The sequence below is a fragment of the Callorhinus ursinus genome, unplaced genomic scaffold, assembly GCF_003265705.2.
Source record: "Callorhinus ursinus isolate GAN/ISIS: 27379988/994484 unplaced genomic scaffold, GSC_fseal_2.0 scaffold4, whole genome shotgun sequence".
Classification (NCBI taxonomy): Eukaryota; Metazoa; Chordata; class Mammalia; order Carnivora; family Otariidae; genus Callorhinus; species Callorhinus ursinus.
In genome coordinates this window covers 59,626,795-59,645,032 of record NW_027397066.1, presented here as the reverse complement: position 1 = coordinate 59,645,032, position 18,238 = coordinate 59,626,795, and the positions used below count along the sequence as shown (strand labels likewise).

At 44.4% G+C, this 18,238-nt stretch overlaps 1 protein-coding gene across 1 annotated transcript in view; it reads right to left on the bottom strand.

Moving 5' to 3' along the window:
* Positions 1-17,819, bottom strand: part of PARM1 (prostate androgen-regulated mucin-like protein 1) — a 105,127-nt gene extending 87,308 nt beyond the window's left edge. Inside the window, exon 1 of the mRNA XM_025887405.2 lies at positions 17,510-17,819. Within this exon, the coding sequence (XP_025743190.1) occupies positions 17,510-17,552 (43 nt within the window). The 5' untranslated portion in view covers positions 17,553-17,819. The remainder of the gene's footprint in view (positions 1-17,509) is intronic.
* Between the last annotated feature and the right edge of the window lie 419 nt (positions 17,820-18,238).

The window sequence follows — 18,238 nt, the reverse complement described above, 5'->3', positions numbered from 1 at the left end:
AAAATTCTTCCTCGTGTGACCTGGTCTCCTCCTTTTAAAATTCTTCTAATTACTTTGGTAAGGAAGGATGCAGGTAAGAAAGGAGGGAAACACACATCCTACCCGCAAATATACATATGTTACCCACACACACCCACGCACACACACGCACACACACCTCACACTGGCAGTCCATTGTTCTAGAATGTCACGATTTCTAAAGTTTCCCATGTAAGATTCCTGTGACCTCCCATGTCCCACATCCAATAACACATTACACAGAAAGGGGAAAAGAGGCTTTTTTTTTTTTTTTTTTTTTAGGGAGGGGATCATGCTTTCCCTGCATGTAGAGGATAGGCATCATATCTACAGGCAATGAGCTACACCAAAAAAGAGCAGAGGCTATTTTTTAATCCATGTAACTTTTTGCTCTTACTATTCTCTTCCTGACTCTACCTCAGGCAAAAGGTTGAAAACAATACAGTGTTAACCACAGCAGAGAAGAAGTGAAACAATGCCCTCAAATTTGCCCCATGCCTCCCAGAAGCACACATGCTACAAGTCATGCCAGTTATCAGAATGTTCCGGAAGCATCCAGAGTACTCTCAAAGTTATTCTGGCTACATAAGCAGAACTGCAATTGTTTAGTGCAACCCATTCTGTATTCTAAGGAGAACCATTAACAATCTCATTAATTTACACCATTGGTTTTCAATGAGGCTGATAAGTTTAGAAATATGTGAAGGCATTTCCTTCCCTCCCTTCTGTTTTTTCCTCTCTATTTTTCTTGTGTTGCTTGTCACAATGTCTGTAGGGTAATACTGTTACTTAGTGGTCAGGGACCAGGGATGCTGTCTCTGCATCCTATGTCCCCTCCAAATGCCCACAGCATTCTGTTTGAGAAACGCCTGATGTAAACGGTCTCAACCAGCCTTCTATCACGGAGAGCAATAAATAAATTAAAAAGTAAACAAGTAAAACCAAAAAATACTTGACGTGATTGCAGCTGCTATCTTGAATAAAAGTCACTTAAAACTGATTAAACTATTAACTGCTTCTTTTACCAGTGGGGGTGGGTCTTTCATGAACATGGCTTAGATCTGAGAATCGGGTCCTCGCAAAAAGATATAATGAAGCCCCAACCCCCAGGTATCTGTGAATGTGACCTTAGTTGGAAATCTGGTCTTGCCAGATATAATGAAATTAAGATGAGGCCATACTGAATTAGGGTGGGCCCTAATCCGGGATGACTGGATGGCTGGTGCCCTTGTAGGAAGGGAATCTTGACTCGGACGGAGGGAAGACGGTCCTGTGAAGATGGAGGCTGAGATGGACGTTAATGCTTCCGCAGGCCGAGGAATGCCTGGGGCTACCCGGAACTGGAAGAAGCAAGGAAGGGCCCTCCCTCGAGGGAGGCTTGGGAGGGAACATGGCCCTGCTGAAACCCTGACTTCAGACTTCCAGCTTCCAGAACAGCGAGAGAATAAATTTCTCTTGTTTTAAGCCATCCAAGTTTGTGGTAATTTGTTATGACAGTCCTAGGAAACTAAGACAATAGCTAATCTATATTTATCCCAAGCTTGGCAGTGTGGTGTAGTCCAAGGGAGCAAGCAGTCTGCAGCAGAATGCGGGAGTGGTGTTTGGGGATAGGACGCTGGCTGGCATCCCCTGCTGCTGGGTAACAGAGAACACAGGGACCGGATCCCCCTTCTACCCAGGAGGGGACACTTTCTTTTGAATTCCTCTACCTATGCATCCTTTAAAGGACAATCTTTACTGGATTTCCTTGTCTAGAGGGAAATTTTATCTCATAAATATATGCAGCTAAGGGGGGCTGCCCAAAGACAGCAGGCTTGTTTGAAAAGCGATTATAATTCCTTTCCAAATGTCGCGAGCTGCTGTGGGATCCTGTGCAGGCGCACTGGATCTCCTCTCCTTTCTGTGCTTCCCTCGGGGCCTTCGATGGCCAGTGCATTCGCGGTGTCTCTCCCTGGGCAACTCCTTACCCACGTGGTGTCCCAGCTCCCAGGCCACTTTACACTCTCAGCAGGTTTTTGTCCGATAGGCCACCCCCGTTCTACCTGCCAATCCATAAATCACTTTCAGCTACTCTTAAGATAACGTGTTACTTCTCTCAGAGATCATGGAGCCTTCCAGCATCACGCTCAAGTGTTGGCATGCTGGGAAACAATGTGGAAGGGGCTTTGTAGTCTTTGAAGTCAGGGGACACCTATTCCTTTATACATGAGATTTGTAATCTAAGTTCAGCCACAAATGAGCTGTGAGACCTTGAAGTCTACATGTTTGAGCTTCAGCTTCCTCAGGTCAGTTCAGTAAGTACTGAGCACCTACTGTGTACACACTCATACACGGGCAGGAGGGATACGAAACTAAGCCTGAGATCCCTGCTCTCCAAAGGCCAGAAGTCTAAAGGGGTAACATATGCAAACAAGTGGAGGGGAAATTTGAACTTGCAGGCCAGAGAGAATTTTGGTTGGCAGAGAGTGGAGTATGGCATTCTAGAATGAGGAACTGGCAGGGGCAAAGGCCTGAAGGTATGTGGCAGGTGCTCCCATCCTGGGGAAGACTTCCCAAACAAGAATGATCTATTTGCTTCTCTAGCCTCTCACACTGTGACTGCCTGCACCACCTTGCTTTCCTTATGCCTCTAACTCAGATCTTAATCCACCTGCTAAGGAGTTTGGACTTGTTTCTGGAAGAAATGGGGGTTTCTGGAAGATCCTTTTTAAAACCTTTGAATAATGGAAAAATTTAATCATCTACAAAATGGGAGAGAAGAGTGTAATGGACGCTTACATACCCTTTGCTCAGTTTCAAGAACTACTAATTCATGATCATTTTTTTTTCCTGTAACACTCTCACTCCCTTATTATTTTGAAGCAAATCCCAGGCACAGTGGCACTTCTTATGTAAATACAACAGCGTGTAATTCTTAAAGATAAGGGCTGTCATTGAAAATATACAGGCTACGTCATTGTCATACTGAAAATGATAATACATTAGTATCATCAAATGTCTAGTCAATGATTAAATTCACAATCGTCTCATAAAGGTCATAATTTATTTCCACAGTTTTGGTTTGATCCAAATAAGGCCCACAATCGTGATTGGTTGCTATGTCTCTTAAAGCTTCTTTTTCATCAATAAATCCTGACTTCCCATTTTTCTTTTAATCTCTCTTTTTTCCCTTGCAATCTATTCACTGAAGAAATCAGTCTGTTTGTCATGTAGAGTTTTCTTGGTCTGGCTTTTGCTGGTTTCATTCCTGTGCTGTTATTTAACACCTTCTTTGGTCCTCTGTACCTCCTGTGACTTGATAGTTGGATGTGGAGGCTTGATCAGATGTGGGTTCCTTTCAAGGCGTCAAGGCTATTTCACAGGGGATGGGGTACCCTTCCATCAGGAGATATAGTATCTGGTTGTGTCACACTTCACGATGTTGGCAGCCACTGACGGTCAGTGCCAAGACCCACTAATTCATCAGGTGATGTAGTATGGTGCTGTTCTATTTCCCACCGGGCCATCTTCATTTACTAGCTGGAAAACCTGTATAAAGATGGTCATCCCATCATCTAATATTTGGTCACCCACTGATACCCCTCATAAAATAAAGGCAAAAAAGACCAATCAATCAATCCACCAAGAACTTTAAATCTTCCTATTTATTATTTTTCAAAATAATTTGTTGGTTTGTTTGCATCCTCCAATAGAGACAAATGAAGTATTGTGTTACTGCTTTGTTTTTGGTATCATAATTAACTCATGAGTTTGAATAATGTAATAATGTATTGTAATGTATGTGTAATTCATTACAGTTGTAATGAATAATGTAATTCATTGCAGTTATCCTTACTGATGCTCAGTTTGCTCCATCTTTGGCCAGTGGGGGCCTCACTGAGGGGTTCTGAGTCCTTTTCACAGGAGCCATGTTTGTCTTTGACAGCATCCTTGCTATCTGGTATGACAAGATATTCCAGGCTCATCTTTTGTATTTTCTAACTCACACCTGGAATTAACCACTTCTCCCAGAAGCCTTCATTCTTTTTGGTGGAAATGGAATTTAGCAGCCACAATCTGAGCACCTGGAAGACTCTTAAGCAGATTTAGGTCTGCTTCTGCTCCTTTGGAGGGGGGCAGGCAGTTTGGCCTGGCCTGAATGACTTCCAAAAGAGTGGCAAGAGACTGTGAGAAGGGAAAGAATGGCCAGTGACCATTTAGGAGTTACTGTGACAGGCTAGGAAGAGATTACAAGGGTCTCAATCAAGTTTGTAGGTGTGGGCTTGGGAAAGAGGATCAGAGTCAAGAGAAACTTTAGACACTAAATTCACATAGTCTTATTTGGCCATTCAAGACAGTAGGGCCTAAGGTGGGTAAAAGATGACAGACTGGGTTCAAAGCCTAGCTCTGTCACTTATCAACTGTGTGATCTACATCTCATTACCTAACTTCTGAGACTTGGTGACCTGAACTACACCATGGGATTGGTACAGTCTATCTCATGGAGTTGTTAGGAGGATTAGATGAAGTTGCAAATGAAATAAGCATCATATAATGTGTGATACCTACTACAACTAAAAATTACAAATGTGGAATCTCCATTCCACAACAGCATATTTAGCTTTATTTAGAATATGAAGGGGTCGGCCTATCTGCTCATGGACTATTAGTAACGGATGCTCCAGCATTTACCTAAACCACATTTTATTGATTATTTTATTGAAAAGATGATATAACAAATTTAATGTTGCCAAAGGAAAACAAATCATATATTCTTCTGAGGGCTATTTTTTCTTATTTGATAGCTAGGATGATAGATTTCATTATAGAAAAGCTTAGAATAATGTTTTAACTTAAAAATTGCTGCCATAAGTGACAACCAAGGTATTGAAACAAAGTATCTCAAATACTGATCAGTTAAGTCAGAGTTTCTTAAAATACTATCCAAGACGGTTGTTCTGATCAATGATTTATGTAGCACTCTGTTTTTATAAAATATATTACTTTAAGTCAATTCCTTCCCAGAACCTTCCTGGCCCATTACATCAGTGATATCCTGTAAACCTTTCTGAGGTTATCCGCTTTTCTAAGATGTATTTTTTGAGGGGTCCATCAGAAGGATTTCTTGACTCAAGATTTTGAGAACAGAAGTAGCTATCCAGCAGTTACAACAACTACATTGTTGATAAAGAGGGATTAAAATCTTGATAATATCTTTACTTTTTTAATTGTGAAGGCAATACAAACTATTTTAACAATGTCAGACAAAAGAAAAGGGCATAAAAAGTGAAAGAAACCCAAAGCTCACTTGCCAGAAATAACCACCGTATTCTTCTAAATGATTTTCTCTACAGGCACACACATAAAAATGTTTTAAATATTTCATCACAATGTACATTTATTCTGTAGCTTGCTTGTCTGATATAATTGTGAGATATAAAGTTACACTTACTAGTTCAATATATTGTAACCACTTAATGTGTTCATACATAAATGAACCAACCACCTCCTACTTCTAAGCAGTTGCTTGGTGTTGCCCAGTCGAATGAACATTGAACGTATGCTAGTTTATCGGACTAACACTTTATAGTTAGACATTTACATGATTTCCAATGTATTAAAATTTTAAAAAAGTTCTTTACCAAAACAAACAGACACTGAATCAGTTCTGGGTGGGTGATAGATACATTCTTGTCAATTTCTGTGCCTGTTTATAGTTTCCATAATAAAAAAAAACAGTGCTTGAGGGCAGCTTTTAAAAAACTGTTATAAGGGCACCTGGGTGGCTCAGTTGTAAGCGTCTGCCTTCGGTTCAGGTCATGATCCCAGAGTTGTGGGATCAAGCCCCACATCGGGCTCTCTGCTCAGCGGAAAGACTGCTTCTTCCTCTCCCACTCCCCCTGCTTGTGTTCCCTCTCTCGCTGTGTCTCTGTCAAATAAGTAAATAAAATCTTTAAAAAAAAGACTGTTATAAAATAAGACGAGACTGTCACTTACTGATATTTAATTTTTTTAACAAAAATTTAGCTGTAAATTTCCTCATCTCAAAAACCACATCTCCCCCTTTATGATAACCCTCCATACTCAAATGGTTCTCAGTGATGTAATGATTTCTCCTCCTTCAGCAGCGACCCTTGCCTTGGAGATCTGGGGAAGCTTCTCTTGCCAATGTGCATGGCTTTTCCTTTCTTTTCTTAAAAAATGTACTTGAGTCACTTTATTGAGATAGGATACACAAATATAAAGTGGTGCAGCAACTTTGGAAAACCATCTGACACTTCCTCAAAAATGAAACCTAGAATTACCACAGGCCCTGCTTTCCATTTCCTTTGGGAACACAGTCCCTCCCACAGAGGAGACGTGGGGGAACGGTCCCCAGTCCTCTGGTGTCATGCTCACACCACCCAACGCAGCGCCCCCAGCACCAGGACAGGCTTATTGCCCTTGGCCATTCCCCGGCTTACAGCCCATGCTGCTCTCCTTCAAGCTGCCCGAGCACCCGCCCCCCTCAAAAATGGGCAAGTGGACCTCACTGAACAAGCAAGGCAAATGTTTTTAATATAAAGTGTCATCTTTTCTGTTCTTTGGTTTACAATCTTCAATTTTACCATTGTCCCTGAGGCTTCAAGCAAGTATGTTGTTATTTCCTAAACTTGTGTTCTTTTTGGCAGCTGCTAAATACTTAAATGTTTCTATTTGAGCCAGAAAGTACCATGAGTATTTATTGGATGATGAAGCTGAGGGCTATGCCAGCCTGGGTGACTGTAACACCAGCCATGTCGGGGGGTCCGCCCTGCAGTGTTGATAACAAGCATTCACAGGAATGCAGGTCTGATTCTAGTCAGGATTCAACCACTTCGAACTATGCTTGGACTATATAGCACAATTCAGAATCACCAGTGGAGGCACAATGCAGAGTCTTTAAGGCCAGGAAAACTCTCATTCTATTCTTCAGTTTATTGGTGACTAACTTAGGCTCTCAACACTCAGCGTTAGAATTTACTTAACTTCCTCAAACATCACTGGGAAACCGCCTGTCATGCTTTCTTTAGACTCAAATCACTTTTCATCATCAGGTTATTTTTAGTTATCCAGAAAATTCTCAAAAATGTTCAAATAGTGGAGGTATCTTTATCTTTTCTAGCTGAGCTCAAAGGTGACATTTTCTTAATTGGCCAGAGAACTTAAAATGTTTCAGCTATTTTTTTTCCTTTTTTTTTTTTTAACATTTCAGCTATTTCAAAGTGATATCCATGGAGGTGAGGAAAGGCTTACATTTTTAAAAGAAATGTTTTGTAAGTTCATAGCTCAAAAAAAAAAGCTGATTTTAAAGTTTAGTTTTTGTAACCCTCAATGAAAACTAAAGGGTGACTCACATTTTTTTTTAAAAAGCTATTTGGAAACACTAGACATAAGCACCTGATAGTAAGCAAGTTTGCCAATGTCTCATTTTTGGGTGATCTAAGGCAAAATTTGAATTAAGTCTTCATTTTACCAACCCTCAAAAATGTGTTTTTTTTTTTTTAAGATTTTATTTATTTATTTGAGAGAGAGAGCAAGAGAGAGAGAGCATGAGCAGGGAGAGGGCCAGAGGGAGAGGGAGAAGCAGGCCTCCTGCTGAGCAGGGAGCCCGATGTGGGGCTGGATCCCGGGACTCCAGGATCATGACCTGAGCCGAAGGCAGATGCTTAACCGACCGAGCCATCCAGCACCCCTCAAAAATGTATTTTACTCATTTGGTTCAACAAATATATTTTGAGTACACCCTAAGTGCCATGTAGTATTTAGCACTGGGGCTACCACAGAAAGTAAGAGACAAAATCCCAGGGGGGCAGGGATGGGTAAGAGATGGAGGGAGACAGACATTAAAGAAAAAGTAGAGGCAAAAGGCAGTTAAGGGGCACTGGGAATGTGATGTTGTTCGGTGGAACAGGCTGCAATTTTTAAAATGCTGGTCATTGAGAAGGTGACATTTGAGCAAAGGTTTTTTGTAGGTGAGGGAATTAGCCATCTGAAAAAGTATGTCGTAGACAGGGGAACCAGCCGCTGCATGCTATAAGGATGCCAGTGTGGCTAGTATAGGGTGAGCAAAGAAGAGGAAGAAGCCCAGGTCCAAGAATGAACGGGGCAGCAGTTCATGTAGGTCTTAATGGTCACTTGAAGAACTTGGGATTTCGCTCTGAGTGCAACGCGAAGCCATTGCTAAGCTGCGAACTGAGCAATGACATCATCTACTACATTTCCATTGGATCAATTGTTGCCATGTGGAGAACAGATTTTAGGAGGGAAAGGGTCAAAGTTGGTAGACCTGAGAGAAGGCCACCACAGTATTCCAGGAGAAAGAGACGGTGGTTCACCCAGAGCGAGAGCAGTGGAAGTGGCAAATAGTGTTTGAATCTGTATCTATTTTAAAGGTAGGGCAAAGAGATCTGGAAGGATCGGATGAGGGGTGGTGGGAGAGAGGGACTCAGAGAGGACTCATGATTTTCAGCCTGAGCAACTAGAAAGTTGAATTGCCATTAATTGAGATGGGCAAGGCTTCATCTGGAGCCTCCTGGGGGAGGGAAGTCCAGGAGTTCAGACTTGGACATGCTGAGTTTAGGATGACTATTAGATAGTCCACCATTGATTTCTTCTGACCAAGTCAAAATTCATCATCCTCAAAGAATGAAAATTCTCTGAGGGTAGAGTGCTGTCTAATTTGTTCACTGTTGTTTCTCCAGAGTCTTGGACAATGTTTAGTACATGTAGGTTCTCAATTAAAAGTTAATTTAACAGTTATTTGCTAAGCACCCCTTATGTGTTTTGCTCTGTTCTACGTGCTGGGGACACAGTGGGGACAAAGCAGCTAAAATCCCTGCTTTGCCCACACCTTACAATCTAGGAGTGGGATGCAGGCAAGCAAATGAAGTAAAATAAATTAAACCTTCTATTTGTTGGCGTACTTGCTTAATAAACATTTGTTGAATGCTCACTCACATGGTAATCAATGTATATATCATAACCCAACAACACAGAAAATTGAGATCTTGGAGTTGGCATTCCATGCCAGCCTGACTTGGCCAAAGCCTGTTCCAGCCTTATTGCTTCTCACAAATCTCATCCTCAGGCACCTGGGTGGCTCTGTTGATTAAGTGTCTGCCTTCGGCTCAGGTCATGATCCTGGAGTCCCAGGATCGAGTCCCACATGGGGCTCCCTGCTCAGCAGGGAGTCTGCTTCTCCCTCATGCTCTCTCTCACTCTCTCTCTCAAATAAATAAATAAAATCTTAAAAAAAAATATGTCATCCTCACCTGATAAATATCAGGGCTCTGTGCCTCATCCTATAAGCATGTAAAGGGGTGTCTGCTCAAAATAGGACTCTTTGAAGTGGAGGGTCTAGGATGGCTGCCTTGAAGTGAGCACCCCCAGGCCACTCAGCCCTCCTTAATGGATCCAAACTAAGCAGCAAATTCCTTTTGACATCTCGAAGCATTTTCTCATTCTTTTGTCCCCTTTTATAATGCTGAGGATACCTTACTTACCGGCCATTAAGGGCCACCACATTGTTTTATCCGAAAGGCTCAATTTGCAACCTTTCACAAACCTAAAAAGGTGTACTAAAGTAGACTTTATATTCATATAAATTTGAGGAGGAATCACTTATCCCAACCCGTACCCCTCCACCCAAAATGAAACTTGGTGAGTTTTCCATTCCCAGCAGCAGTAGCAAGGGGCTGGTTTGGTCTTTAGTAGCCCCCAATAATTTTAATTATTACCCCCTATTACCCTTCCACCGCCACCACATTCAGCCATCTGATATTCTCTCCATCTCACGTAACAGACCACCCCCGGGCTTTCCCATGTACTCTATGCAGAATTTCTGCAACAGCCATGACTCCTTCACAGTGTCCATTTCTTACCCAGTTTCCACATGTAATTTGATATCACACTTACTTCCCCACCAACATTTCCTAGAATATAAATGATGAATAATCTTATAACCTTGAAAACTGATCATTCCTTCTCTTGCTAAGACCTGTCTGAACAGCCCTTCGAAAAGGAGAATTCCAGGGCTCTGTCCTCTTGAATGCTGTCCCTATCAAATTGTAATTTTTTAAAAAAGATTTTATTTATTTATTTGACAGAGAAAGACACAGCGAGAGAGGGAACACAAGCAGGGGGAGCAGGAGAGGGAGAAGCAGGCTTCCCGCCGAGCAGGGAGCCCGACATGGGGCTCGATCCCAGGACCCTAGGATCACGACCTGAGCCAAAGGCAGACGCTTAATGACTGAGCCACCCAGGCGCCCCTCAAATTGTAATTTTTAAGACACAACATCCAGGGTTCCTCATCGGTTGGGTGATGGCCATATTCATCTTTTTTTTTTTTTTTTTTTTTTAAGATTTTACTTATTGACAGAGAGAGATAGTGAGGGCAGGAACACAAGCAGGGGGAGTGGGAGAAGGAGATGCAGGCTTCCCGCTGAGCAGGGAGCCTGATGTGGGACTCAATCCCAGGACCCTGGGACCATGACCCGAGCCAAAAGCAAACGCTTAACGACCGAGCCACCCAGGCGCCCCATATTCATCTTGATGTTGCCTCTCATGCAGCAGATCCACCGAGAGCAAGAATTCCTCCCCTGGCAGAGTGTGTGATCCACCAATAACGTGCCTCTTTTCCCAGGCCAACAAAGAGGTGTTCAGTCCACCAGATTTCTTTAGGACCCTCTGATGAACAAATGGGCATCAAAATTCCCCTGTATCGTAATTCTGAGACATACTGAAATCCTCTCGTAATTGACATAATTTGACACACTACAGTAACTCAATAGAATTACGGCGTCTTAAATATTTCCCTAAACACATATAGACAAGGCATTGTAGCTTTTGTACAGTGAAAAAAGAGAGCATCCTTTTATCCTTATGATAATTGTTATTGTTCTTCCTAAAGAATCCAAATTACAGTACAAAGCAAGAATCTCATGCCGTGGAGTGTATAGCAATCAAATAAATGTTCAACACCAGTAGATTGGTATCTGTCTGCTGTCCATCTGTAGGATCACAAAAACTTTTCTAACAGAAACTAAAAAGATTTCGTAAGAAGCAGAAGCACCCATAGTAATCCATCAGAGAATGTGATAGTAAGTGAACAAACTGTCAGTAATGAGGTTATGCTTCTGGACAACACAAAACTGGCAAGAATAATCATTATTTAAAAGGTAATATGTTTTAATCACCCCATTCAATCACGGCCAAAAACACACACACAAAATCAAACAAAATTTTCTCTCCTCCAATTCTTTTCACGTTCAACACCTGCACTCAAGTTCCTATGTCCTTATCTCCTCCCTGATAGAAAACAAAATCAGGTGTCAGAATTTGGACTGAGTGGAAGATACTATCATCAAAGTTGTACCCTACCACTCACCTTCTCTTGAATCGAAAAGATGTGTTTTCCAAATATCACACCGGTAACTTGCCACAATTTTTTTTCCCACTTAACAGTTACCTATTCACAGATTTCAGAGATTCTGCCATAGGTATAAAAGATGCAAATTTCTACCACAGTCTAATTGCTTAAGGGTTTCCCCCCACCCTCCATTGGCCTTGAAATTCTAATATGCTGCTTCAGGCTTTATACCTACAGATTTCAACTGTACCAATAGACCTACCCTGTAGGAATTACGTAAACCTTATATAATTAATACTTGTGAGATGTATTAAGATCCGGGCACCGAAAAGAGCAGTGAAATCCAAACCTATTCTATAACTTTCTTTTTTAATTAGCTGCCAGCTGGATTCTAGAAGGCTTCTAGTTCCAGCTCCCAGGCAAGAACATTGCTACCATTTAAAATACGTATAACTGTTTTGGTTTTTTTTTAAAGGAAAAGTCACAAGAGGCTAAGGTAATGTAGCTTCAGGAAGCCTACAGAAATCCCAGATGTTCAGAAACACGTAACAATGCACAGCTAATGGAAATGCAATCAGAGGGGTGCCTGGGTGGCTCAGCTGGTTAAGTGTCTGACTCTTCATTTTGGGTCAGGTCATGATCTCAGGGTCCTGGGATTGAGCCCAGACTTGGACTCTGGCTCCGCGCACTCAGCAGGGAGTCTGCTTCAAGATTCTCTCCCTCTCCCTCTGCCCCTCCCCCCCAACTGCAGAGTGCACGCATGTTCTAAAATAAATTTAAAAAAAAGGAAATGCAATCAGATTTAAAATGTTTCACTGGAGAGCTGCTTCTGAACCTTATTCCTTGCAGTTGCTATCCTAGAGAGAGCCGCTCTGGAACCTCCCTGTCTTCCCATGAACAGACAGAAATGGAGCGGGGCAACTAAAGCTAGGTGAGGTGGGGTTCAAGGTAAAGCGAGTCCTATATCAAACCCATTGTACAGATGAACCGCAGATGAAAGGCCAAACGTTGGGTTTTTAGATAAAATACGGGATGCCCAGTTAAATTTGGATTCAAGATAAACCATGAAGAATTACTTAGTTTAAGTGTGTCCCAACTACTGTGTGAGACATGTTTAGAATTCACTGTTTATTTGAAATTCAAATTGGCCTGGGCAATCTGTATTTTTATTTGCTAAATCTGGCAACACTAGCCAAAGGAAAATTAAAACAGCTTATTTTCAATTGACATTATACTGCCCTGCACCAATGGAAAACACAGATGAAAAGAATTATTTAATTGTCTATTTTGTTGTAATGATTTCTATTACTTAAAGGTGGCAAAGCTCTCAAGGTTTATAAATGACATTAAAACAGGTAAAAGACAGGTCAAAGAAATGGGCTATGCTGGTATAAGGATGATGATGAATGTTTAAAGATCCACACATCAGAAAATGTGCTGTTACATGAATTCTGTCATTTAAATAATTTAAGCTGTGACTAAAAGCAAAGTAACGCCGCACACAAATCAGTCTTATTTTATAGTCACCTTAACTGGACGGTAACCCATTAGCCCCGCATTTCTAAGTAAAAAGCCAGCATTACCTAAGGCACACACTTACTACTTGCCTACCTCTTTTTAGAATTGTCACTGTCTTCTAATAAAACATTTTTTCCCCAAACAACTGTTTCAGTATCTTACTAGCAAAACAAATATTGGATTTCTAAACTAACATGTCCAGATTAAGTGACAGATACTTCCAAAAGGAAGCAAATTATTATAAATGCTACGGCAGGGTTCCGTTCATTTGGACGTTAAGACAGCCAATCCCTTTTGAAAATATTTCTAAAATGTCCCTCTCCATTGTTCCCACCTCCCCACTCCCACAGGGAAAATTATTGCTTAAGAAAGTCTGATCAAACAGGCTAAATACTTGGCCAATATTTTCCTTATAAAAACACACACACAATTAGACCTGGCCCAAATGCTCAAGGTAAATCAGAGATCTGGCCATTACTGATGGTTCTGGGCTTTCAAGAGAGCCCTTCTGGATCATTCAGGTACCAGGAGCTGCCTTTTCCTAAGTTCTTTGATCGGAATCATCTAAAATTTGTGGCTCTGGGAACCTGACCTCAAGGTTTAGCTGAGTTGGGCTTCTGAAACACACCAGTTTCCAAAAGACTTTGTGGAAGAAATAAAGTCCTTCGTGAGACTTTACTTCTATTTGTTCCAGAGCATTCCTTTGGACTGTTGTGCTAAATCTGAGCTGGCACATTATTAATCTTTTCAAATTAGGCATTTAGTAGGCTCAGCTGAATATTTTCTTAATTTGCACGTTAAGGTTTGCCAAAACAGCTGGCCCTGTACTGGACTATCAGTTGAGATCTTTGATTTACATAGTCTAAGCACAAATGTAGAAGTTCTGCTTCTGAGAGGATGACCTAATGGGTACCAAACACTGGTAAACGTTATTAATAAGATTAATAGAAACAACAGTGGCTAACACTTATTGAGTGCTTCCTATGTCCCAGGTGCTGTGAGTACATTTAGTCATTTAAAACTTTCAATAAACTTATGAGGTTTTATTTCCCCGATTTTGTGGATGAGAAAACTGAGAATGGTTAAGTTACTTGCCCTAAATTACACACTTAGTAAGTAGTGAAATTTAGCTTTGTACCTAGGCGATCTAGCTGCAGAATCTACGGGCTTACCACTTTGCAACACTGCCTCGGTAAATGTGTCAGATAACAAGGAAGAGCTTCCACCTTCTCAGGTCAGGTTTCATGGGAAGGAGGTGTCACTTCTTGGACTGTGATACAGACTTCAGAGGAATGGGAGGTGCCCAGGCTAAAGGGATGGGAGTAACCCTTCACCCCCACTCCCAAACAACCACAGGCAACCTTGCTGTTCTCATAAATGTGTGTGCAATTTTGGTTTATTTTTAATATGCTTATGATATGATTCATGACAAGACTTTAATATGCTGATGATAAAGTATTGACATATATCCTGGATCTGTAGTGACAAGAGAGCCATAAATGTGTAGGGTGGGGTCTCCCTTCAACGATAAGAACCATTCTAGATGTTAGTCACCCAGAGAAGAGCGATCTGACAGGCCCAGAACACAGACAGTATCTCTAGCTGGGTGGTGGACTGGAGTCTAGCTCTCTTGGGTTTGATCACCAACGGTCAAGACATTGGCCTAGGTAACGGGGTGGGATGTGATGGTCTCTCTGCGGGGGGAGCAGGGACAGACAGGGCAGCATCCAGGGCAGGAAAGTAGGATGATGGGGTTTGTGCCTCTTTTTATCTACGCTTCTTTCCCTTTTGTCCTCCCTGAGTGTTGGAAAAGGCCTTTTGAGAGTTCCAGTATATCTCCGATGTCTCAGCGAGGGCGTTTCTAAATAAATGGGGACACAGAACACCAGAGGGGGGTAATGATGGTGGTGGGAAAAAAGAAGAGAATCCAGAGGGGAGAGGGAGAGGGATGAAGATGGAAGCTTCCTTCGGCCTGCCATCCTCCCTCCCTCATCAGTTCTGTAGCCAGAACTTGTGGGTGCTGCCTTGTAATTTAATTTGGAGGCAGTATTCCTATGCGCCTTGTACATAGAGATGTTTGAGAATGGTCTGTAAACCAGCCATGATCGTTCATAACACAATCAATGCTGAAAGAACTGAAGACAGTCCAAGCTTTCTCTCTTCCTTCTTTTTAAAATACAAGTGAATAAATGTAGAGATCATGGTTGTTGACAATGACCACATATTTGCAAGTATCCATTATACAGGCAGGAGAAAATGCTATGTATATATTGAGTGGATTTATTAAGCTAAAAAAAGGTCCCCTGCCAAACCCCATTCCTGGCTCAAGAAAGTATCACCTTCAGGGTTTTCCTGTAGGAGCAAAAAAGAAGGAAGAGTAGGTGGGGGCGGGGGAGTGGAGGAGGATGGGGAGGAAGAGAAGGGGAGCAGAAGAGCAGCAACTCCTGGGTGAAACCAACCGGAGCTTTACCAAGGGAGCTGGGGGGTGAGCCACAGAAACACGCAGGCCACCTGCATTTCAGGAACCCTCACCCCTCTCTCCTTTACCAACACAGCAATTTTTTTTTTCCCTAGAAAAATGATATTTTGGTTTCTGAAAACACCCTACTTTGGGGATGCAAAGAGTCTCTTGAGGTATTTATGCCAATTTTTATATTATTTTCGTCACAATTTATTGCAGTAGCTCTAACAACACAGGGATCCCTAAAGAGGGAAGGTTGAAGCTTCATCACTCTGTTCGTAAGACGTACACAGAAACATGAACTATGTCTGCTGGGGTCTGGAGAGCCCCAGAACTGGGAGGCTGTGATCGTCTTGGTTCTGACCACCCCCCCCCACGTGTGCGTGGATGAGGTTGCTCAGTGGGCCCACCAGCCCCCTCACTCCAGCAATGGATATTATGGGCAATATTCTCACCCCCAGAACAGCTGGACTAAGCTCTAAAATTGACCAAGAAAAAAAAACTGTTGAGCTCCTTAGGATAAAAAATGCTACCTACACTGCCTGGGGGGGTTAATCCGGATATTGCCAGCTGCCAGAGCTCTTGATAAAAGTTAAAAAGACAAGCCACAAGATGAAATTAGCCAACAAACCTACCCACTGGTTCTACAGGCTCACTCAAGTTTTTCTGAGCCTTGGGCTTCATGGAAAGATTTCTAGCGAGGAGGAAAGTAAAGGCACCTTTCATGTCGTGTGGTAAACATCTCTTGCTTGGAGGGTTACTGGAACTGCCTCACATGGCAATCCCGCGGTTTGGGATGAGGCTGTTACACCTGCTTGGGATCCTGGCGCTCGGAGCCCCGCCGAGGCTGCGGAGCCCAAGCCGCCAGAGTGTTTGGGAACCGTCTGCGGACACGACTGCAAACAGTGCGGATACCAAAACCAAAAGGGGGTTTTCCTCAGGCTTTCAGCAAGTAAAGGAAGAAAACAAAAACGAAACAAAACACGCTACAATCTTAAGTTGGGAAACTTTTCCTCAAAATTGCATTACCCTTTGTGAGCGGCCAGGAAACCCCTAGCTTCTTTTCGAGGGACTGTAACGACCTGTGTCCACAAGAACAGGAACCCAAGCAATTCAGGCGGAAGAAAATCACGGACTAGAAGCATGAGTCAAATCGGCTTGTGCTATGTGGCTTTGGAACATTCTTATCAAAAACATACCAGGGTCCGCGCACTCGGACTGCTCGTTCCACTGGTGCCTTATCCATAGTCGGTTGTCCCTTGTAGGGCTGCATTTTCTGGAAAAACTGGGTGCCCAACACCAGGCTGAAAGCGTTGTCTGTCTCCCGGCCCCCACGAAGCCGAGCTCAGCCCTCCCGCTCCTCTCTCCGCAGCCCCTGCCAGAGACGCCGCCGTTGGTCCCGAGACCAGCGAGGCGCGCGCGCGGAAGCCGTCCAGAATGGGTGTCGGGGGCGGGGGCTAGTTCTAGCCAACTTGACAGTTTCTGCCACTGCACACATTTTTGGGAGGCTCCAGGCCACACGGTAGAACTGCAAACCCAGGCGGTGATCGCGAGCTCGAGCCGGGTTCAGGCAGCTGCCGGTGGGGCTGTTAGTGACGCATCATCCCCAGCGCGCAATCACGGAGGGACGCCGGACACCCGAGACCCGGGACCGCCAAATCCCGGGCGCGCGTGCAGCCACTGCTTAGAGCCTTCCAGATTATGATTCTCCCCGCCTCTCCCGGCCCTCCCGGGGTCCAACCGCCTCAAGAAGTCTGCTGCCCGACTCTGGCGGGGTGTGCTCGGAGACCTGAGAAGCCTCGAGTCGCACGCCAGTCTCGCTCACCCGGGGTTCGAACGCGTCGCGCAGCCACCTGTTCCACAAAGCCCGGAGTTTGTGTGGGCGCGGGCTGCGGCAGGAAGGACCTTGTCATACCCTCGGTCCCGCACGGCTCAGGATCTCGACAGGCTTACACCACCCCAAATCCAAGTGCGCACATACCTTCACGCAACTCCGGAGGCTCCCCCCACTCCGGCCACCCGCGCGTGGTGACTTACTTCCCGGTGTCCCCGGCTTCAGCCCCAGCCCCAGCCCCAGCCCCAGCGCTGGCCACCGGGGCCCAGAGCGCGCCCGGCCAATCCGGGAGGACGGTGCCCCCAAATACCTGCCGTGAAGATGCAGAGAGCGAAGAGAGTCTTGCAGACCATGGTACCCTGGTGTGCGGTGCCGAGCTCCGGGACTGACCGAGGGTTCGGAGCGCGCACGGCTCCTCCTCTGCCGGGCTGGCGGCCGTAGCAGCCGGGAGGCGAGGGCGGCTCTGCGCGCTCGGCCCGCGCGGCTCGGGCTGCTCCGGCGGCGGGCGGAGAAGCGAGGCAAACGCGGCGCGGTTCCGTCAGCTGCGTGTCGTCCGGCGCCCGGCGCGCTTCTACTCCATCCCAGCCGCCCGAGTCCGGGCCGTCTCTGCCGCCGCGCCGGCCCCCCGCCAAACCCCTCCCACCAGGGCCCCGCGGCGCTGGCTCGGCCACCCCTCCCCCGGCCTCCCCTCTCCCGGCGCTCGGGTCCCGGGAGCCTCGGCCCAGGGCGGCCTCTGCTGGACAGTCAGGGCGCGAGACTCGGGTTTTGACGGAGTTCAGCAAAGGTCCGGGCGTCTGGCACCCTGCTGGGAACTGAGGGGATGCAAAGAACTGTGAGCGGCTCTCTGCCCCTGGGAATTTATCTCAACTTTTCTTATGCGAGTTTACAACAGGTGCGCATATGCCATGTTAGGCGTCACTTCGAGGAGCCAAGACCCCACTATTGCAAAAGAGAATACACATTCCTTGCCAAGTATGAGAAACTTTTCCTTCATTTCTTCAAATGTTCCTGCGTGTACTTTAAACTCTCCCACACATTC